Raw genomic sequence first — 24,082 nt, 5'->3', positions numbered from 1 at the left:
GTCATTTTCTACAAACTAAAACTTCATATTGTCCTTGTTTTATCCCAGTGCAGAATGGGGAAATAGTGTGAAGCGTCAAAGCATTTGTAGGATTGGAGAGCTATTTCAGTCCCAGCTGAACATCATTCCCTGTCGTGATCTCAAGAGTCTCATGATGCCTAAGGCTTGATCTCCTGAATGTGCTGAAGTTCTTAGGCAAACTGCCAAATTTTTCAAGTTTTCACTGAGATTAAGGGGAAGCTGAGGCATTTCCTTGGAAGGTGCATTTTGTTAACATTTGCATTGCTCTTCCAAATACTCAGATTAAAGGAACTGCTGTCTCTAAATGGAAAGTAATAGTACTCTTTTCTGAAATACAAATGGCCACATGGTCTACAACAAACAAAATGCTAATTCCTCAATCACAATTTTATATCTACAGTGACATTTTTTGCTTTTGAAATTCATACCCTTTGTGCCTTATTCAGTAAATAATTGTCTGACAAAGTTTGTGGATGTATAATTATTTAGAAAAGATTCATCTTCAATAGTATATGCAGTTATTTCGATACCTTTTTGCTTGAATTTCAATTTGAATCAAAAATGGGCTTGGTAGCCTTCAGGATAAATCTAGCATATGGTAGCGAAGTTGTTTTTGTGCCAATCATGGTATGATTTATGCACAATAAAGACCCTGTAATCATGTTTTTTGGGGTTTTCTTTCTATCTATATACCCTTATTGTCCTCAGTAGGATTGCAGTGGAGTAACTGAGGGAAAATCTGGCTCTTAACTGCTTGGTAGTTAGTATTTTGTTAATGCTAGACTGTAGCTTTCTTTCCTATGAATATGTTTGTTCTGGAATGGTAATTTAAAAATTCTGTTCATTTGTATATCTAACATTAGGAGAAGTTATGCTAAGTAACCAAAAAGAACTGCTATGCTGAGTAAAACGTTATCTTTTTTATGAACAATTTCCCAGATTCAGCTGTGCTTTAAAATATTTTAACAAAAAACAGATCTTTGGGTTTTTTTGCTTAAGTTCTGAGTTAATTTTTGTAATTAATACTTCCTCTCTGATACTACTCTGATAAACATTTCATCTAAAGTTATATACATTATCATAAAGAATTATGTTCATGATAGAAATGTTCTAAAGGAGCATATTACTTTTAATGCATTACTTGGACTTTAAACGCATTTCTGTTTTCATGGGGAATTCCTGCGATTAATAAAGAAGGAAGGAAATAGAAAGAAAAAGCAATATTCATGATCTGCTGATGGCACAAAGAGTTAGAAGCAGATGAGCTAGTATCTCTTCCCAAGATTGTTACAGATTGCTGTTTTAAGCATGTCTCCAGATTGCCTCTTTACTACTTTTCCCAACAACCTGTCTAATGCTTTGCTTCAACAAAGCATTCAAGCCTGTGCATAATGTTACAGAGAAGTAATTATGTCCTTAAAATTACTGTTCACATGTTGAAAAGTTTGGTCTGATCAGCAATCAAATTAATCTGTCTTTAATAAACACATTTTAAATGTTCCTGAAACATGTTATAGGAGACACCTGGGCAGACAGTACTGTGCCTTATATTTTACTTATTTCTACAGCTCCATATGATTTTACATAGGTAAATATCTTCATTTTTACAATGCTATTAGCAGACCACTTTTTAGGTTCTAACACCTCAGGTGTAATTTACTGATACACTTTTACTGAGGGTAACATGACAGCTTAGAAACTGTGAGCTGCCTGATAGTTTTGTAAGCATATAGAGATCAAAGAATTGGTAAAAGAGAGAGTATCATACTTCTCCACTAAACATGTGCTAGCACCTTCCACTGAACTTCTGTGGGCTATTAATGCATTGCAAAAACAATGGCTTCAGTTAGTAAATCTAAGAAACAAAAATTATGTAGTTTTTGCTGAATGGAAGTGTATTTTGTCTAGTACATCAACTATTTTTAACGTCAGCTCAGCTCTGCCATTTATTCCACATCAGTAGCTTGGTGATGGATTTCCAGATCCAGAAGCTGGATTTTGGGATTTTGAGAAGGGAGAGGGTTAGGAAAACTAAGATTTGTTGTCATCAAAGCATGAAACCCCTTTCAGAGCTTTGATTAAAAGTGAATATTGATGAGTTTCTTGTCAAAAGTCAGTGACTTTCCCAAGATTTTTTTGTTTCTGAACAGGAGCAACACACCACAGAACCCCACACAGGTGCTATATTTTTTCTAAGATACTTAAAAGATTCTTTGTATGAGATTGGCTTGTAGCTAACTAAATTAAAAGTGATTGTGAAAGGGGGTGGGTCATGGGATATATAACATCCGTTCCCTCAATAAAATGGGAAAAATGAATCTTGAAAAATTGGCTCATCCCCTTGTACATCAGAGAATCTTCTGCAGTTTCGACTTTAAGTAGGTATTTCACTGTTCTCTAGAAACAAAGGAAGCACATTCATTTGTGCATCTTCATATTGGTGAGGGCATATCGAAGGAGAGAAATGGTTTGATCAAAGTTGTGTGCATTTAGCAAAACACAAAACAGTGGGTCTTCCTATGTTAACTTAAACAAGCAGATGTGGAACCAATTTATTGTGCATTATTTTTCCAGTCTCTGCTGAAATAACTGCAGACCTTTCAAATACTTTAGATATAGAGTAAATAAGGAGCTTTTTTAATACATTTTGAGTTTCTGTAGATTTTGCTCAAATCAGGCATTCAAATGTGAAGTCCAGAACTTGAAAGCTTATAGACTTGAGATTCCCTGGGAGATTGTGAGTAAAGTCTAAAAGGAGCTACGAAGCTGTACTGATGTGTAAATGTTGTTTTGTCATGGGAGGAAGAGATAGTCTGGGAAAGAAATGCTTTGTAAATTTAATGACGTCTTCAGTATTTATTAATTTGTGTGTAGCATTACTCAAAGTTTACTGGGAATAACATGTCTTTGAAAGTTCCACTGTATAAGTAATTGTTATTCTATAAAATGCAATATAAAGTGTGATTACATTCAGATAATTCTTCGAGTAAATTGTTCAGAAGTGCAATAGAAACAACTTAAAAAAAATTTGTAATGTCTGTTGTGTGCCATTGACAATTAGACATATAATTTTGATACCTGTACACCCCAGTCACAAACCAACACTCATACTTCCTCCAGAAATAGGGTTTAGTGAGTACATAGGAGTATGTACATGTATCTATAGAAGTAGGTGGTCCACATTTTTATAATTGCTGCCAAATTTGACACCTTGTTTATGACTTTATTTTAAGAAACTGCTCAGCATTCAGAGTCTAGAAATAGTACGCTTAATGTTTAATGTACAACTGAAAACCAAAGCTTTGGGGGTCCTTTTTACTCTTTACAAGCCATATAAATACTAGATACATTCTTTAAATTAATGAACATGCTACACACTAAAGGATCCCCTTTCTTTTTTTTTCCTTTTTTTTTTTTTTTTTTTTTAAGCAGGTATAAACATCTTCTTTCTTTTCATCCATTTGTAAAATTTAGGTTTCTGTAAAAATAAGTATCTCAGGAGTTGAAATTTTTCTTCTCCCAAAGGTTTTCCATGTCTTTTTTTCAGGAATGACTGTTTTCCTTAAAAATGAGTTGTGAGCAGTGAGGCTATTTCTGCTTGTTGCAGATTTTTTTTCTTTGATGCATTAATCCAGACTGAATCTAGTCCCCTGTGTTTTACCAACCATGGACAGTATATGCTATGGGTAATTTAGAATTTGGTGCGTAGTATTTGGTTACTGTGATGATATCAAATTGAATACAGAAGAGCTGAAGTTTTCTGCTTTTCTCTTCCTTGGCACAGTGGTTTGTTTTCTTCTCCCTTAATTCAGTCATGTAAGTTTTAGGAAATGTGTGGAAATTGAGTATCTTAGAAGTGTCTACTCCTTTTCCAAATCTGAATGAAATGAAATTCAGAAGTTATTATGGAGAGACATGCAGATGGACATGTGAGTGGATAAATGAATAAAAGTTATTTCTTTCAGAAACCAGGCTATAAATAGAAATCTTGACGCTTACTGGGATATAGGAAAGGATCATGGGTAGCTGACCATGGAGGAGGTGCACAAATTGTGGAATAAATATCTTCAATCCATGTGCTGGAAATATATGGCACTTTAATCTATCACTCACTCACCTTAATGAACTTATCTCAACATATACTTTTGAAACAGGGAGATGGTATTTCTCTTTTATTCCTGCTGGATAAGCCAGGCACCAGGAGGTCTGCATTTTTTTACTCCCAGTCTTTTAATCAGATTCAGAATAAAATAAAACACAAAATATACTATTCTGAATTACTGCTATGCTGTAGTACTGGAAAAATAAAATAGAGCTGTTAATTTTAGTCATTTCTCAAATAAGGGTAATAGTGTCTTCTTGACTTCATTAAATGAAATAAAAAAGCCTCTGACAGAATCTGAAATTAATCACACTAATGACGTTGCCCTACATCTTAACATTTAATGAGGCTTTAAAAAAAAATCATTCTTTAAATATATTTCCTAGGAGAATCTCTCTGGCCACTCCCCGACAGCTTTATAAATCCTCCAACATGACTCAGCGCTGGCAGAGACGGGAGATATCTAACTTTGAATACTTGATGTTCCTCAACACTATAGCAGGTAAGGATTCTAACTCTGTAATCCTTCATAATATGTTTATGTTTGTCAAAGTCTTAAGCACCGTGACTTGATAGCATACATTTATCCCGCTAGAATTCAGCTGCAGCTTTATGATAGATTCTGAAACACACATAAAATTTTATCAGGAAATGCACTACCTATCACTGAGACTTTAGATTCATATATTGTTGTGGAGACTGTTCCTTGCTCCCCTTCTGCCATTTCCTCTGCTGACAGCTTTGTCTGAGGCTTTATTAGAGTCAACAAACCATTGCCAGAGAGTGTCTGGAAATAATAATGGGAAAATGTAATTTCGCTACTTCATCATTCTCAGCAACAGCAACTAGACAGCAGAATAACAACAGTATTCTGCCTAGTACAGATGTCACCTGGATTGTGGTACGATTAGATTACAGCATCTTTTCTCGTTTAGTTCTTTGAGCTGAAATATAATATCAGCTAAGTATTTTAAATGAGGGATAACTGCCATAGACATCATTTGTTATTGGCAAAAGAAGAGCTTTCCTGACAATTGTCATTAATTAAACATTCATGATGGCATTATTCTTTTCACCTTTCTGTTTCCTATGTGTTAACTTGTGTGGTAATTTTAAATGTGAAAAGCAGCAGCTTTCTACGTTGTATACAAAGATTTTCAGGAGGTTGTCTGCTATTACAATTCCTGCCTGTAGCACACATGCTGCTTACGAATCTGCCTGAGGAGAGCCTTCCTCAGACATTTCACTCCAGTGAGCTTTAATTTGAAACCCAAATTAAATTCCACCAGGCATAACTTTTTACTCCAGTGTTACAACTCTCATCTTTACTTCGTCTTGAATTTTATGCTTGAGGTTACCCTCAGGCCAGACATAAGACAAATGTAAGTGTGAAACCCAAAGGTAACACCTGTTATGCTGACCAGTCTGAGGACGGTCACAGCATTCTACCCATTAGGGCAGTGACAGAACTCAGGAGCTGTCAAACTCACTTGGTTTGAAGTTTTAGGCTTTTATATGGTAGTCATCCTCTGTGCATCCAGTCTTACAGACGTTAATAAATGTGTCATCAAATTATCCCAGTGTGATACAGAAGTGCTACCACTGAACAGTTGGAAATCTGAGGGCATGTTTACCTTGCGCAGTGGAGCACATAGCAGAGTCCCTGAAGCTACTGGAGACCCTGGGCTGGAAAGTCCATATGGTGCAGTCCAGTGCAGGCTCACCAGCTTGGTTCGCAGGCATTTTAGCCACAGTCCCGCAGATCTCTGCTGAAGGAAGGAGCCTTGCTGAGCATTTATTACCTCTGGCGCAGTGCCACAAGAATGCTGCTATCCTGCTTCTGGACACTGGCTTGCCTCCAGCCGCTCTGTGTCTCTTGCACATCCGCTGCCCTTCTGCTGATGAGGAAATGCAGGCAGAGTTTCTCAGGCTCCCTGACTGCCTCACCCTAACTTGGAGGGTTTAGTGAAGAGATGGGAAGTTAGCCCAGGCCCCCTCAGTCCTTGTCCAATAGATTATTGACAGAAGTGTCCTTCACTTGTAATTTCCCTTTTATGTATTCATTTCTTCTGTAAGCAGTATGTCTAAACTCTTCAAATAAGAGTAGACAAGAGCTGAGCCATTTTTGATAAATTACTTTACATTTTTAATCAAAATCAAGGTCATTTATTTTTAGGTATATCACAAAAGCATCCAAACCTGGAAGACATCATTATGTCTGAATTCAATTAGGAATTGCAGTGACACTTACACTGAAGTATTTATCAGTAAACAAGCTTCAGCCTGAAGAAATTCCTTCACAGCTTCTCAGAGGTCTCAAGAAAAATGTTTCTTTAGCTGTTGTTTGATACTAGTACTGCTGCACAGGCTTTATATCCAAACAGCTGGGTGGTCACATGAGACATGTTTCTCTTAATGTCGTATAGTGTCATCCACCTGCCTTACAACAGGATGGCCTTGCATTTTCATTCCATGTACCACCTGCTATGCCCAAGGAGGTATTGGAGGATTACTGACTATATTTTTATTTGTGTGTGTGATTCTATGAACTTGTATTTTATTTGGAAAAGCTTCCAGCAACTTGGTCAGTACCTTTGTAGTGTCTTTCTCTGACTCAAAGCACTTAATTTCTGGAAGATTTTTTGGTATCAATTTCTTACTGGTAAATCTCATTTGTTCATGTAATCTCATTGTTGCTAATTGTATAAGCTCACTTGCCTATTTTCACAGCATTACCTACTATCTTATGAAGTCTTTCAGCAGTGCGTGATCAAATTCAAATTCAAATTTAGGTAAATACCATATTCTCCAAAGGAGAGGAAGGTAAATTTGAGTCTTCAGAAGAAATTCAGCCTCTTTGTCTCCATCTTGTATTGACTGATTTATTTTAAGTCATTCTTTTTAATGATGCTTTCGGGTCACTTGGATCAACGGATAAATTTTTTCTGAAGGGGAGACAATATGCAGATTTTTAAAGTTTTGGAAGACAGCAGTATTGGTGAAATAAAAATGAATACTGATGCACGCTGTTCTGCCAAGGTGTGAGCAAGGTGTTGAGTAACATTTGAGGTAATTTTCCTTGTTAGAAAAATTATCTCATACTTTGATTTTTATTTTAAACCCATCTGCATTGCTTGGATTTTGCTAATGGGTCCTTACCAATCTATTTATTTTCTGTTCTGGTTTTGTTTCCCTAGAAGGGTATCAGTCATCATGTTATGCTGGGAAGACAGTATCACTGTACAATTGCATAAAATATTTTGGAGGAATGTCTAAAAGCAGCTGAGATCCTTGGATGCTTTCCCAGTCAGCAAGAGTGCTGTCACATCTGATAGTGTTCTGTCAGGATTAGTGAAATAAAGGGTCCTGCTGACATCAACTATTACTATTGCATGTTAGAATGGCCTTCAATACAAAGAGCTTGTAAGAAAGCATGATTGCATTGCTGTATTATGTGCTTTCTATTTCTGCTTCTTCTTTTAAGATTTTTGAAGATTCATAGTCTCTATGAACATAGAAAAATGACCCTAATGTCGTTATGATATCTGCACTCACTGATGCACTCTCATATAAACTCATTATGTTTCTTTGCAAATTTAAATAAAATTTATCCTCGATAGTTGAACTCCCTGCCAATGACACACAAGCAACCTTTACTGAAAACAACATAAGAGAACTAAAACTGATCGAGGCCCAACAGCCAGTTCTACACATGACAACAGATTTTTAATCTTAGTTTGGAACAAATTCTGAAATTTTCCAACTTCCTGACAGAAGCAAAAATTCACCGAAGTTATTTTTTGAAAGATCAACCTGGATTTGTAGTCCTAATGAAGTTTGCACTTCAGCTAGGAAGCTGACTTCCAAAGGCTCAAGAAATTGTGAGTATTGGAATGAATTTACTAATAAAGTTCCTGGAAAGCCAGAACCTCCCCCCAGCCCCATGATGGAGTGCAAGTGAGCTACAAGTCCAGTGACAGTGGAGAATACTTCAAAACATAAATGTATGCTAGAAAGCCTGAAAGTTCTCACATCCCCAGGCTGTATCCTGGCTCCACTGTTTTATGGCACTCTACTGCCAGGGCCTGAGATCTGGGAAACTGCAGGGTAGAAAGATGTGAGGCAGCCTGAATGACACCACTGCTTTTACAGCTGTGCCTGTATTTCTGTAAATTTTCTGTTGAAAGATATTTCTCAAAATATTTCCTTTACAACAAATAGGCATTTTGTAATGAAGCACTAAAAAAAGAATGTCTCTACCAGAAATGCAGAACTGGAAGCAGAGTGCCTGTACTACATGTTGCCCTTGTTTTGATAACACTGAACTGATAACTGTCCAAATACATCTGTATTAAACAGAAGCAAATTCATATATACACTGTAGACAGGATCCTTGGCAGTCAGAAGAAAATACAGGATTCTCTATTTTGTATACAGAGATAGAGTATTGAATATATTCATGATCTTATTTGCAAAGTAAAGAGGATACATGTATTTTCTTTCTTCCTTGGAAATCCAATTTACAAGTAAATTTTTAATTATACTCTTTTGTAATGAGATCCCATAAGAAATATTTCCTTAAAAGATACAACTTCTTTGCAGATAGGAAGAAGCAGCTTCTTCTTTTCTAACAATATCATTTTGTTAGCCATTGAAAAATATTTGCATCAAAATTTTTTTATTTGTGTTGCCATTTAGCTCCTGCTGTCTTATGCAGTGTATCTGAGCTGTAATTTAGTCACTTAAGAAACGTGTAGGTTTGGCACTTAAGAAATGTGGATTTTCTGCTGTTAAGTGATACATAAGTCCCTTCATTGTTTTTTCTTCTCTTCCTAACAAATAGAGGTCCACTAACAAAATGGTTGAGTACACTTCTTGCCAAGTCTTTGTAGCTTCCTTTCTTATTCCAATGGTGCTTAATTAGCATCTAGCCCTTTACAAAAATCACTCATGTTTTCTTGCGATCCTTTTCTGAAATTATTCAAGAAATAGCAGCCTTGGAAGAGAGATGTTCAGAAGTGAGACTGCTGGCACCAACTCATTTCTTTCATTTGTGTCATGCAACTGGGTCCTTTCCCACAAGAATTCCTTTGCTTGCTTGTGAATACTCTTAATTACACAGACTGTTGGTCTCTGTAGAACAGAACCACTGAAGTAAATACATTATTTTCTTCTTAAATCTCTCCCTGGTTTGCCAATATGTCTGTCCTGACAAGCGTGGCCCCTGGCTATTAAGTTCTTAATCGATGTTTGAAGTACTGAAGTGTCCCCTTGGAAAAAAAAATCCATCTTTTTATGACTTTTTTTTTTTTTAATAACTTTTACATCACCCTGTTACCACCTCTGAAACATTACCCGGCTTCATTTTATTTCACCTGTTTCTGTTGTGGTCCATACTCATGACTTAGTAACTGTCTACTTCAGCTGTCATAGTTCTCTCTTTCTAGATAATTTCCTATCCAGGGATATATGATTACCATCACTTGTGCTAGCCTGATGACTTACTGCAATTTCAATTCAAAGTGCCTCTCCATTTTCAAACTCTAAAGTCTTGTTTCAACCTGTTTTCTCTGGCCCTCTAGCCAACTATTTTCTCACGTCCCTATTCTGCTTCCAAGGTCTTCACCTCTTTCTTGCCCTCTTTTCTGACTCAAGCATATTTCATCATGTTTACAGCTCTGGGTTTTTCTCCCAAAGGTAAACACTGCATTCTGCTGCTTATCAATCAGTCTCAGTGTTATACTCTCCTTGCCCCTGGTTTTTGTCCTGGTTGTGTAGACATAAGCCTTCCTGCCCACCTTTCCGCTCCTGGCCACCTTCTTAGGAATCCTTTGAAAGCTTGGAAGCAGCTATGATTATACTAATTGCCCTTTCTTCAGGCACAAAAGAAAACACCATATTGTATATGAACAGTGTGTAATTCAACTGAACCCTCTGGGTGATATAGGGAACAAGTAATTTTTACTATTCTCAGTTACAAGATTATTAAAAGAAGTACTTAACAGTAATCCCACCACATCAAAAGGAATCGAGAGGAGTGGGAACAAAAATGTGTTTTGTAATATGGTTGTAGTGCCCACTATTTTACTCAGAAGTCTATTTCTCAGTATGTAACTGATTTCTGCTGGTTTTTGTTTCGGGGTTTTTTTTTTTGTTGTTGTTGGGTTTTTTTAATTATTTTCAAATTGTAGTATATTAAATGTATGTTTGAGTTTGTATTTGTTGAAATTTTAATGCTTTTAAATCCTACCTGCCACAGCTTTTAAAAGAAGTGGAGACAAATTATATACATGATATTTGTAACTGATTTCTTCTAGTAGAAAGGGATTATTTTTAAAGGTTTGTGAAAAATGAAATAAAAAATTACATCTTCAGTCAGGTAATAAATTCAGACAAACTTCTTCCCCCTCCCTTTTTTTTTTTATCCTGTTTAGCATTTTCCACTTTTCTACTCTGTGATGTACAAGCCCTCACTGGTTAATTATGTATATATTTAGCTACTGCATGTGTTGGGCTTATTATTGTCATCTAATTAGATGTAACTGGAACTACTTGCTTCTAGAAAAATCATTAAAAATTCTTTCCTAATGACCTAGAGATGACAAAATGTCTGTAAAGTGTGAAGAAGCAGACAAGCACAGGAACATCGCTCTTAAAGAGTGTTAATCCAGATGCTGCAATCATCTAATTAAACAATATTTTGCTGTCATTAACATTTTCACCAAGGAATTGCAGTTATAATTTCTTTGTCAGCTGTCTCTAGCTCACTTTACCTTCAAAACTAAAATGCCATATAAAAACATTAAATTGGATGGTTTAATTAAAAAGTTGTTTGGTTTTTTTTTTAATGAAGAAACATACCAAGTGTTTCTGAGGTCTCATTTACTATGCTTCAGTTTTATTGTTCAAGTAGATTAGTGTCACAGGCTTGCGATATTTAATATTCAGTCTTTAATATTAATCTCTGTAAGCCTACTTTGAGGGAAATCTGAAGCTTCTGAAAAGGTATAGAGACTACCAGTAGTGGTGCAGATTTATGTTTGATGTTTATTTCACCAAATAAAGAACCAAATAATTCTTGTTGGAAGCAGCAGACAATTGATAAGATGGCTAAATATATTCATCGTCTGACTTTACTCTGAAAATAATCATTGTGAAGCCAGAACTGATTGAGAAAGCATTCCTAATAACGTTAAACCACTAATACTTATGCATGTTTAGAATTAGGGAATTGTAATCCCATTATAGGCCTAGATCGCTGTCCTCCACTCAGATAAGCATAGATGTGTGGTCTTATCATGTAGGTTTGGTCTGCTTTCACTATTTAAATTACAAATGATCTTCTCAAGTCATTTTTATTTGTTGGTATTAAGAAAATAGTTGAACTGAGAGAACAAAATCACTAACTTCATTAGCAAACAAATGAATAGCTATTCTTAGTAGTGAATCTCTTAATAAGTAAAACATGGTCCATAAATATTGAAGTGGGAGAGAAGTAAATACTTTGTTTATTTTTTCACAAGACTATGGTTATATTTATCAAATGCGTAATCATAAAGGCTCCATTGTTTCTGACTTACCCTACCTAAGCTGCATAAAATTATTTTTCAGTGTGGGGTAAAAATATGCACGGAGTTACGGCAGTGTCCTGACATGGAGCTAATTCCACATGATAGTTGTTCATGTGTCAATACTGTAAGTTACCTAACAAAACCATACAGCAAGAAAGAACTCACATACAGCAGTGAGGCTCAGGGTTGCTTTTTTCTTGTGCTATTCACGTAATATGATGTTCTTGTGCTATTCATGCTATGATGTTCCCAAATGGAACAGGAACAGAAAGTCAAAATCCTGTTCACTGAATATTGAAATTGAAATTAAGGGAATATAAAAATTAAATAAAAATCTCAGTTTTGAAGTAAAAGGTCATCTTGGATAACCCCAAATTTCCTTTCAAAATTCTGTGAGAGGATGTTCTCACCTCTCCAAATATTTCTATAAATTGTTTTCAACTGAAGGTCTTTATCACTGTGAACTGTGTTCCATGAAACTTCTGATTCTGAAGAATCATTATTTTACTTATGCTTTGTAACGGACTACAGTCATCTCAGTCATTCTTTTTCCGAATCTCAAATTTCCTTTAGTCCGCTTCCTACAGAAATGCAAATGTCTTTCTTTTGCGCAAGCTTTTACATACTCTTCAGTTAACTTAATTGAGGATTCTGATGGTAAGAAAAATGTTAATTATATAAAGGTATAGTTTTATAAAGGCCATATTTTATAGAACCTTAAATTTTACAATCTCAAGAAATTTTACATTTCGTATGTAATTAATCCCTTGCTAAAGAGGAGAATAATATTCCGATTTGATGGATGTGGAAAGTGAGGCAGAGTTGTCTTACCTTAAGACATATAGAGCTCCCCCCAAAAAAAGCTAAAACAATTAATATTCTGCCAGAGAGCGCCTTTCGTTTTCCTCCCTTACGTGGGTTCTGATGTATTTCTTGATTTAATTGTTTGATACATTCTCATTCTGTCCAGGAGTGGTTTTGCACTCGTCCATTGTCAATATTAAAGAAGTGGTTTTGTTTCTATCCATCTTTATCTCTGTCACAAAAAAAGTGCTGGTAGTGCTTTTTTAATGAAGTTGGGTTTGCACCTCAATTACTTTTTTATATTGTTGTGAACATCTACGTGTTCATAAAGTGAAAATGAGGACACACAGTTGTTAACAATATGTACTTTTCCTGTTTCCAGTGAAGCTATGTACAAAATAGAAACATGCTGCTTCTTCATCAACTTCTATTGAAAAAATAAGGTGTTTGTAAAGCAGTGAAAATTTCACATTTCGTTAAAGCAGAGTTGAATTTGTGTAGAATTGCAAATACTACTAAGAACAAGGAAGCCTGTGTTTTCCTGTGCTGGGTTTTATACCCCAGGAATCTGTCCAGAATCTGGAAGGAAGCAGTTAGTGAGACAGGGCTGTAAATCTGCCGCAGGACTGGGAATTGTTAACCTGGGTTATTTCAGTCTGCTAATTGTATTATATAAATACATACACACATATCTTTATGACCTGATTTTGGTTTTTAAGAGTCATGCTGCATATTATGTGGTTCTCAGTAAATCAATAGGGTTGATGGTTCTGTACTAAGCAACTTCATTTGTCTCGTCACTGAAATGTTAGATACTACTAAATGCCAGCTGATACAGAAATAACTGCCTTTCCCAAACACTTTTCCTTGTGATGAATTCATAATTTCCAGTTCACTTCAGTTGCAGATTGTTCTGTTGGAACTATAAAGATGGCTTTTGCACATTTGAGTTGCTGGGATAGTAGCAATGTTTCTTTCATTATACTTGGTGAGAGTGGCCTGGGGCAGTCAGCTCTGCCTTCTACGGGGCTGAAAATGTTTTTTAATTTCCAAAGTGTTTATAAAATAGTGTTAAAGCAAATACGACTTCCTCCACTTTAATTCCACTACTGCAGTGAAATCTCACCACTTCTTCAGTGAAGAAAAGCTGTGGGGAATAATGGATTAGTATGGTCTATCTAGGACAGACCTAGATTTGCAAATCTCAGATGTCCCTTGCTGTTTGTAGTCTCATTTAATCTTTGCCAGCTAATGATACTGCATACAGTTGCTAGGAAAATAATAGTCTAGTGGTTTTAAATTTCAACATTCAGGCTATGAAAACATGTTCATGGAAATAAAAAAGAAAGGGTTTATTGGCATAGGGTGCATTTTAGTTGATCTTGAAAGGTACTGTGCTCCTTATGCTGATTTCTGTGTTGACTTCTGATTCAAGATAAGTGCATCTAAATGGATACTTTTGTCTAGAAGCTTTATACCTGATTCTGTGAAGTGGTGGGAACGGAGGCAACAAAAGTAACTGCTAGATTGCTTTTCATCTGGAGAAGTGGACATTATTTCCTAATTCTTAAAATATTTCCTTTTTTTCACAGGACGAACATACAATGATCTGAACCAGTACCCTGTATTTCCGTGGGTTTTAACAAACTATGAATCTGAAGAGCTAGACCTGACCCTTCCAGGCAACTTCAGAGATCTTTCAAAGGTATGCTTCAAACCTGTTAAAGACAGTCAGACAGCCCTCTTAGGAAGAGATTTTGTTTTATATTTACAGCCTAGCTAAGTTAGGTCTTTAAGATAAAGTCAGAAAAGTCTGAAATAGACTTTTCTATTTTAGAATCATTTTATACTGAATCTCTATATTATCCTACTTCCTCGTACTTGACTGATCTGGTTCCAACAGATCTGCAACTCCTCCGTACCTTATGACTTGACAGATCATGAGTGCGTTAGACCATTTGATCTCACTAATTGTCTCCCTTAGTTTATGAAAGCTGATCCTTCGGGAATAAATGTTTGGACTTCTGCAATGACTGGATAAGTAATATAATAGTAGCACCTCCTTTTGGTTTAATAATTATTCCGTAAACAAGTATTTTGTATGTTAGACCCTGAAATATATGGTCCCTATCATTATTTGTGAGTATTGTCTTCCCACTGGACTTGGGCATTTGGTGCTTTGTAATGATGCAGTTCCTAGTATCTGTTTCTCTAATAGCACCAGACTGCCATCTATACCCAGCTCTGGTATTCTGATTGTGTCAACAGACTGGGGAGAAGGTGTGTCCTGGCCAAGCATAGTAGAAGCATATGGAGGGGCTCTACTTTTGGCTAGCTGCAATAAAGGCGAAAACCAGGGCTTGAAACTGTGATGTGGGAAGTATCTTTCCTGTTTCAAATCAACTAAGAAAGAGTTTGTATTTTGTTACTAGTCAAAGTGGATAGCCTTACAATACCCCCAGCGTGAGGTTTCTTTTGTTTGGGCATGACAGCTTTCTTGCATCCTTGCAATGGTTACTCAGCCAGGAGGGAGAAGTTGCTCATACAAGTTGAGTGAGGCTCAAACCACAGGAGACTATCACTCGCTGACTTAACAAATGAGGCTGGAGGCGAGAAAATGACCCCTTAAACAAACCCTGTGCTGCAGCCCTTTGCTGCAGCCCCTGCTTTCCCTTCTGCTGTTAGTCAGGGATATTGTTTCTGGGGCTTCTGCCTTTAAGTCTGCTTTTGTTTCCTCCCCATCCTGCAAGCACATATCATAGGAAGCAATGGAGGAATCCCACCCTGTTTATCTCACAGTGCCATATCCCTGCTGGAAAGAGTGTGCGTTCAGTACCTCCAGATGTATTGTAACAGTTCCTGGAAGCCTGCTTTTGTGGGACTTCTAAAATAATTTAAGTAGGATTTGACTGCATAATAGCAGAAGGACACACTAAAGTTTCCTCTCCCTTTTTTCTTAGCTAAACAAATAATAAAAGTAGACATTAAAATGCATTCACAGCATGCCTCTACTGTAAACAAATTGGTTGAGAATTGTACCTAGGTTATGCAGAACTTCTGAACTTTCATGATATTACAGGTATGTTTCACAAATGTGTTTTTCAGTTCTGTAAGACCATTGTAGTTTGTGCTAGGAACAATGAAAGAAAATGCACAGACATCAGTTAAATAAAGACCAGTGATCATCATTCACTGGCTTGTTGCCTAGCGTGTGTAAAGATATTTCTGGTTTAAAATTGTTTATAGCGATAAACCTTTCATTATGATACTTACACTTACCAAAATCTCTCAAGCTCCCTTCTTTATAATATTAATAGCACTGCATGTGGTGAAGTGCAGCAGGATCAGATAGTGTCTCATGAGTCCTTCATTAGGTACTTAGTTTTGGTTGAATCCAAATTTTTATGGCAGCCTATCAAAGTTTGTAAATGCTACAGGAAGTAGTGTGATATTTGCATAGATATGTTTTCCTCATGAGTAAGTAAAGACTCATTATGGAATTAGCGCTTGCATGGCTTTTTAAGTATCACTGCGCTCCTAGGAGTGCTCTTCTTTGACAGGAAATGTAAAATCAAGTCCCTGGTTATTTATATTTCTTCAAGAATACATGCAATGTGCACAGCAGTATTTTGCCTGAGGACCTTTACTTACCCAGTTTGATAACTGCATTCTCTTATTCAAAAGCTACCAGTGATTTCCTCTGGAAAAGCTTGGATTTTGACCACTAAAAGAAAGCCTACGCAGAGCTAGTTAAGAATGGTCTTTCCTTTCTGGCAATATCTCGGCTGCATTTGTCCCATGGATATGTGAGAAAACACATGTGCAATCTGTAAAGTGTTGTGGGTTCCCTCAGGATAAACGGGATGTAATTGCAAATTTTTCCCAGTGTTTATTATAATAACATCTGATAGATTTCGTTTCACAATGGTTTTAAAAGAAAAAATAGGTTAATGATTTTTTTGTAAAAGGCAGTGGCCAGTTAATATGAAATGCCTTAATTTGTGCACTTGGGCTGTTACACATTACTTGCATCCTGTTTCAATTTGGGCATTATCAGTAAAACTCTTCGAAATCAGAATGTGTATGAAGTATTTCCTTGGCAATTCTGTCTTCATTTTCAATATTGTCCTGTATATGTAAGTAAGTCCCTTCTTTCCTTGTTAGAGAGGTAAATCCTGAGTAGCCTAGTGCTTAAAAGCAGGAGTTAGTGATTTATTATTCACATTATTGAACTGGGGTGTGCTATCAAGCCTCAGACAGACCTCTGGGGCCGGCACACACAGTATCCTTTCCATGAGGAGCCATTTCCTTCTGTCAGATTTTACCCTGCAATGGAAAAATGTTCCTGCAGATTAGATGGCAGATCAGAACCTCCAGCTAAGCTGTTGATGGATAAAATCTCCTTTGTCCGTTCCTGACCTTCTGTCTTCCTGCAAGTTTGCCCCTCTTAAGTTTCACAAAGCCTCTGTCTTTAATACTGAGCAATTAATAACCCTCAGGCAATCTTTTGAAATTATTTAGAATTTTAACATTATTATGTATGTGCTAAAAGCCCACAAAATCAATGAAATTAAAAGAGAAACCACCTATCATACTTTGTCTTGTTGGTTTAAAATAGTTTTGGTAGTTAAAAGCAGATGCTAAATCTAACTTAAAAAAATAAATAATTTGTGTATTATTGCACAAAGTTCATGCAAAGCTCCAGTGTCAATTATGATAATTTTGAAATTTTTTAATCTTTGATTCTTAGGCTTTCTAGATATGTTATGATACACCATGTTTGTGATATCACAATTCCTAAGTGAACATACGCAACAAATGCAATACATATGTTTTGTGGAAATGAAATTAGATGTGTTTGGCTTGCTTATGATGTCAGTGACAGAGTAAAACATATGCCTTTTGCATTTAGCTCAAACTTAAATATTTACATTTCTGCAGAGCCATCTTGAACATGTAACTTGTCCTTTCCTTCCATTCCATTCTATTCTGTTTTTATGTAGTGCTCCTTATTGTGATGCTGTTGCATCCAGATGTGGCTTGTTTTCTCAGAACAATTATATTTAAATATTAGTCTGAAAATTCCTCTGCTCTTTTTCTTTGAAGTGTTTGGAAATTCCCATATCAAGGCTTTTAGTTTTGTTTTTTTTTTTCTTTTGCGTACAGTTGGAGATTAAAACCAGGGCCCATGGGCATGGAAGGTACTATAGCAGTAGGATATATTGGACCTCTTATTTGATTAGACAGTGTGGGCTCAAGTTTTATTCATTACATATATGAGGTTAAAGGTTACATTTATTGTTTGACACAATGAAAAGCTAATGAAAGAGGCTGTCATAGATACATAGATTATCTTTTCACTATCAAACCACCAGGTGATCTGCTTATTTTCTTCTTTATTGAGATTTGGAAGAATACCTCTGGTATTAAACAGTAGTGCAAGAAAAGTATATGCAGCCCTTACTGTACATTGAGGTTTTTGGGGTTTCACCATACTTACAACATGGTATAGGGTTTTGTGCAAAATTGTATGACTTTTACTCCTAAATTATACTGAATGCATGGTTTTGACATGCTGCATTGTCCCTACTCATTAAAGTGTAAATGGGAATTCCTCCTCATTTACTTCCAGTGATACATCCTGTTAAATAAAATTATTTCTTCACCAGGAAAAGTAATACTAATATTGACATGTGTATGAAACATCACACGCCCATTCATTGAGTGGAAAAAATTATATTTTGTTAATATGGAAGGTGTTTGACTGATGGGTGGTGATAAGCATAACCACTTTTCCTTATTATTATGCCATTTCAAGAAAAGGAAGTGATAAAGCCCCAAGGCTTCTAAATGTAATAATGCAAATGAACGCATTGAAGTGTGAATATTTCAAGGCAAACCACACTTAATACTTCCAAAAATGTGTATGCTGTGGAATGGAGTTTGTAGGCTTATCAAGAGCCACTCTCACTGAAAAAATGAAATCAGTTTCTGTAACTTAAACTTCTGTCTTTACCACAAGCAACTCTACCTAATCAGAATTAAAATTAGTTCGATTCTCATTTGGTTTAAGCCACACAATTAAACATTTTCTTTTCTTAAAAAAAAGTTTGGGGTGAGACTGTGGTACTTTGAATCTGCCAGTACTCTTATTTGATAATGTTGAGATTGGTATGCTAAAGAAAAGCTGTTTACAGATTTAGATAAAATTAGAATTTATTTTAAATTTTAAACTACCATCCTAAGATGTCCTACCTAAAGGTTGTTGTTTGGTGCTTTTTTTTTTTTTTTTAATAAAAAAGAAGCAGTGAGGAAAAGCTTAGTGTTTACTCAGCCAGAGCCAAGTAAAGCCATGCTCAAGATTTCTTTTGTACCCAGCTACACTTTTGTGCAATACATTACCAAAAAAAACCAGAGATAAACAGATAAGGTAGGTGCTGCATGAATTAAAGTCAAGATAAACAGGATATTTCAGTGGCTGGATAAATAGGATGCTACGTTCAGTTCTGCTCTCATGAGAGAATGTAGTTCTATGAAGATAGCTGGCAAAACAGTAAATATTACATGAGCTAACATAACATGTCCAGTGGATATAAACACTAGAGGTATTGGCAATACACTGGTTCAAAGGCCAGATGTCTGAAGAGATTAGCCAGGTAAAAAAGAATGACATGAATAGCAGTGTGTTTTTAATGTTAAAGTAAATGATTACTTTGTTTTTAAATGGAAAAAGAAGCATAAAATAAACTCTAAGAGCAGCTTTTAGTACATCAGAGGTAAAGTGGCTGAACAGACATTGTCATGTAGTGAGTTGTTTTGCTTGGATGGTGTAAAAGAATAACTTTTTATGAAAAGTTAATTCTGTTTGTTATGAGTCCTTACAGAGGACTATTATAAAGAAAAAGACAATCATGTAAAAAAAAACCCAACAAAAACGCTTTCTAAAACATTTAATATTCGGAACAATTTTTTTACTCTAATTCAGTCTCTCTATTAGTCTTATGGCAAAGGCACTGACTTGAGACATGATACATGGATTGAGCTATGCTTTTGTATTTTTTCTGCAAGTCATTTTAAGAAGCTCACACAGCGGTAGAATCACACTGAAATGGAAATAGAATTATTTTCTTCCATTACGTGAAGATACAGGGATTGATCCATAAATAAAGTTTACCTCCAGTTTATAGCCATGGTATCAGATTAAAGCTGTAGTAGTTGACTTTCTGGACTGAGAATGGCACAGTAACTCTATGGAAAACTGATCAAAACTCCATAGACAGTACGCATTTCACACGAAATGTGAAGGACTACACTTACTGCAGAACTTGCTATCTAGCAGGACACATGCCTCATCAGAGTAAAACTGGGTTAGTTTATACAACTGAGATTTAAATTAGTTACAGAAAATATGTCTTTACTGAAGGATGAACTGTTACCATTTCTTTAAGTAACAGCATTTTGCCAAATGGACATTAAAAAAGACCACTAAGAAAGCCGGGGGTAGACCTCTTTGCATTTACTCCATGCTCTTTTATTGATGGAAGTTTTCACTTTCAGAAAATGCCTGGTTTCTTGGTACACACAAGCTGATCTATTTGTGGTTAATGTTTTTTAATTACACTACAAAAAAAGACATTTGAGCACTTTCCATTAGCATTTTCAACTTGTATAGGTTCCTACATCAGCGGAGATTTAAGTCCTTTCCATTAATGTGCAGAGAAGTGGTTCACATAGGGGGTCTCCATTACTGCACAGAAAAGGGGGATCAGAAGTTGCTTGTATTTCTTCACTACAGGCCAGAGATAATTGGTATGATGCTGAACCAGAAGCTTCAGAGTTGCTTGAGGATGGGCAGCTCCCAGCTCTCCTCCCTCTGCAGTGCTTCCGAGATTTCAGTTGTCATATCGCATAAATGGTGCCATGTTTGCACGCCAGCCCCTCTAGAGCTAGCACAGGTATTTCTTGCACGCTTTTGTGTTGAAAGCTAGTCATACCTAAGCAGTTTACCCATGAACACTGTAAGTCTTGTGGAATGACAGAAATTAACCTATGCTACCCAAATCCCAGGCTACCGTCCAGATCACTAGTTCATCCGATTCAGGATATGTCCCAAGAAGTTGAGGTGAGACTTTCTAGCTGAAAACAAGCTCTACGTAACCCCTTCACTTCTTTCTTTCTTTCCTTATCCCTGTGGCAAGGAAGGGTAATTCCCAGAAAAGATTCTTCCCAGAGATTTTCACACAAAAAATTTCCATATCAAGCAAGAAGAGATGACTCTCATGATATTTCACTTAAAAAGTACATTTTTTTGCAGGAAATATTTTGGGCATTTCAGCATTTTTCTTGAAATGAATCCCAAAGTAATTGAAAGAAAAATGGATTCTGACTCTGAAAAGAATATTGATGAGGATGAAGGTAATCTTCAGAATATAGCTTTTTAGGTTTATCATTTAATACATTGAACATGTGTTTCTGAAAGTAGATTATTTTAGCTACTTGTGCAAACATTTTTATATGACAATGGGAATGCACCATCTTAAAACATTGTATCTTTTATCTTTTAAATTGAAATAGCACTTCTCCCTGAAGAACCTAGAAAACATGATGGTGTGTTTGTGTTAGTATTTTATGTGAATTTGGAGAATTATTGTCAATTTCTTGAGAGAAAGTAATTTTTCCATTAAGTACAACAGTATATATATATATTTAAAGAAGTTTTTTAAAGCTACAGATTAAACCATCATTAAAATTTTGCTGGTCTATAACATAAAATACCTTGTAATTATTTTTGAGCAGCAGTTATGCTTCACAGTTCTAGTTACTGTAATCAATTCACAGTGAAGAGTGAAAACACAAAGCTTATTTTCTTGCATTAATCACCATATCCCATGTCTACTTTGCCTTCAATTGTATATGTACAATAATATTGTGACAGATGGTGCCTCTGTCTTCCATAGCCTCAAAATTTGCTGCAGTGTAGGATAAGATGCACCTTCACAGTGGAAGGAAGAGAGATTCTCAGGGTAGTTTTCTGTTACAAAATTCAGTCTCACCAGTTTCTCTGCAATTTTTGGTTTCCTTCTCAGAGGGGGTGAACGTTTCCTGTTAACAAACTAGAGTGTGAATTACTGCTTTAAATTTTGAAATGTGCTCTTGGGGACTAGAAGTTATTCCGCCAGAGAAGTGGATGCACCTTAATGAGGGCAGTAGGTCCCATGCAGTCCCCAAAGCAACACAGAACCCTAAATTAATTTAGCAGAGTGCACAGTTTGTCAGTCAAATAGGTAAAGACTGTCTTTTAATAAGTTACTCTTTCAAGGAAGTAGTCAAACAACCATTTTTATATATTGCAAATTTAGGCTATAATTATGCCAGTACGTTTGCTGAAAGTGGCAGGATGTGTAACAAAACCAAGCATAACAAAAATGCAAATATTGATTTTTTCTTTTTCCAATAGTTGAGAAATAAGCCTGGAAAGAATTAGGGAATGGTTCATACTTCTTTTTCAAGAATGTTTTGTGAGTGCAGTCTGCACCAGATAACACTGATCTTTAGGGATTACTCATCCATTTTGCACTTATGAGAAAGTTAACATCTCCATGACACAGTAAAGTATTAAGCATCTAGAGTGTTTCATGTGAAGAATACTGAAATTGTAATATTTTAAAATGTAAGTGTTCATCAAACAATGTTATTTAAAAACAAGCTCTACTATGAAAAATTAGACAATATCATGTTCTATGTCAGCATTTTAACAGCCATCTTAAAAATATAGCAGCACTGAAGTAATAAAATACCTGCAGCTTTAAAACTGTTGAGTTACTTACATAGTGTAGTGAAACACACTGATTTGACCGTGTACTGGTATTTCGATTCCAAATTACTATGGATTTTAATTCAGTAGAAAAACTGTGTGATGGAATGGAATGTGAGAATACCTGTTAACATTTTGAAAAGGGTCTTGAAAAGTCCTTGATAATATGTTTGGTTTGAAGTTGTAATTTCCTTAGTAATATAAATTCTAACTCTTACTTTTTATTAATATAAATCAAGTAATTATTAAAATTGTTATTAATTTATATAATTATTTGGTGTGGAGTGTGCTGTTCTCTAAGTATTAAACTGTGTGTGTTTGGTAAATTTTACCACAAAAGCTAAAATCTGAACATTCTTTGCAGATAAGTAGTAAATACACTATTACTGTCTCATCTGGAAAACACATTTAAGATCACTTATTTATTTATTTCAACATTTTAGTTGCTTTCTGTTGTATTCTTTCAACCCAGTGACTTTTGTATCACTCCAGAACAAATACATTTTGGAAAAAAAATCTGAGATAAAGTGGGTGAAAAAACCATGGAAAAGCATATGCCTCTAAGTAGACACTTGAAAGCAAACAGTTGCTATTATTGCCTTACATCTCTTTTATTGTTTACCTAATTTGTATAGATTCTCTGTTAAGTATGCTCGGAATGGACTTTAAATTTGTGAATAATTTTCAAATTCTATTGGTTTTAAATACAAAGCTTGTTTGTTTTGCTCAGTAAAACATGGCTTTTGTTTAGTCAGAAAGTACATCCAGTCCTGCAGGACTATGCTTGGTTTTTAAGTATTCCTGCTTAGGATCACCAGACACCATCAGCAGTTCCGCGTGAAATCTTTTCATCATGAACTATGCATTACAAAGTATCCTGTGTGAGTAAAAGTCAGTTTTCATTAGCTGTGTGATTATGGTGAATGACAGCAACAGAAATATTAGTTTGGCCTCAGTGCATTTTAAATGCAGTTTTAGAAGTTGATTTCTAGAACAATGTTACTGAATTAATTGGGGAATAACTCATACTTCAAGAAGATCTTGAAATTTTGAGGATGTTGATCACTTATATTTTCAACTAAAGTAAGAAAAGTCATATGACTTTTAGTACAGAAATCCTTTGAAAAGAAATTCTAAGATTATAGCAATCTGAAGGGATTATTATAGTTCGGTTGCAGAGCCTCCTATGTAGTGAATGGCAATGCAGAATTACAGCATAGCAACCATGTTGCCCTTCAGCTGATGATATATTTGTCCTCTTTTCCCTTTGTAGCCTATTGGTGCTTTGAACCCAAAGAGGGCAGTCTTTTATGCAGAACGATACGAGACATGGGAAGATGACCAGACTCCACCTTATCATTACAACACCCACTACTCTACATCTACTTCGACATTGGCTTGGCTTGTTCGTATTGTAAGTATTTCTGGATCCTGGTTTTCCTAATGTCTGTAGTTACACATCTCTTCTGTCATCACTATTTTTATCTTTTTCATGAAAATATTCTTCTATCACAATCTCATTGCTCTTCCAGACCTTAAAATCTCAGAAATTCTGTAGGTATACTGGGTATACTCATTTGTAATGATATGGGGTCCTTCCTACCCAAACAATCTGAAATATATTTAGGCACAAAATTGTTGTGGTGTAAGGACACATATAATGAAGAAAATGCATCTAAAAAGGTCTCTGGCCCATGCAAAAAGCTGATAGTACTCAGATATCCATTTATTATTTTCCGCTAGCGACAGATATATACAACATTAAAGAAA

The 24,082-nt window shown here is 35.7% G+C and overlaps 1 protein-coding gene across 4 annotated transcripts in view; it reads left to right on the top strand.

The window, feature by feature from the left end:
* NBEA (neurobeachin) overlaps window positions 1-24,082 on the top strand; it is a gene marked incomplete at both ends in the record, with an annotated part of 526,482 nt that overhangs the window by 422,200 nt on the left and 80,200 nt on the right. For all 4 annotated transcript variants that reach the window (XM_080613294.1, XM_080613295.1, XM_080613292.1 and 1 more), the window contains 3 exons: window positions 4,510-4,625; window positions 14,091-14,203; window positions 23,586-23,726. In XM_080613294.1, the coding sequence (XP_080469420.1) occupies window positions 4,510-4,625; window positions 14,091-14,203; window positions 23,586-23,726 (370 nt within the window). The remainder of the gene's footprint in view (window positions 1-4,509; window positions 4,626-14,090; window positions 14,204-23,585; window positions 23,727-24,082) is intronic.

The sequence above is a fragment of the Psittacula echo genome, assembly GCF_963264785.1.
Source record: "Psittacula echo genome assembly, chromosome: 3".
Classification (NCBI taxonomy): Eukaryota; Metazoa; Chordata; class Aves; order Psittaciformes; family Psittacidae; genus Psittacula; species Psittacula echo.
Note: the sequence above shows the minus strand (reverse complement) of the source record. Positions and strands in the feature narration are given on the sequence as shown.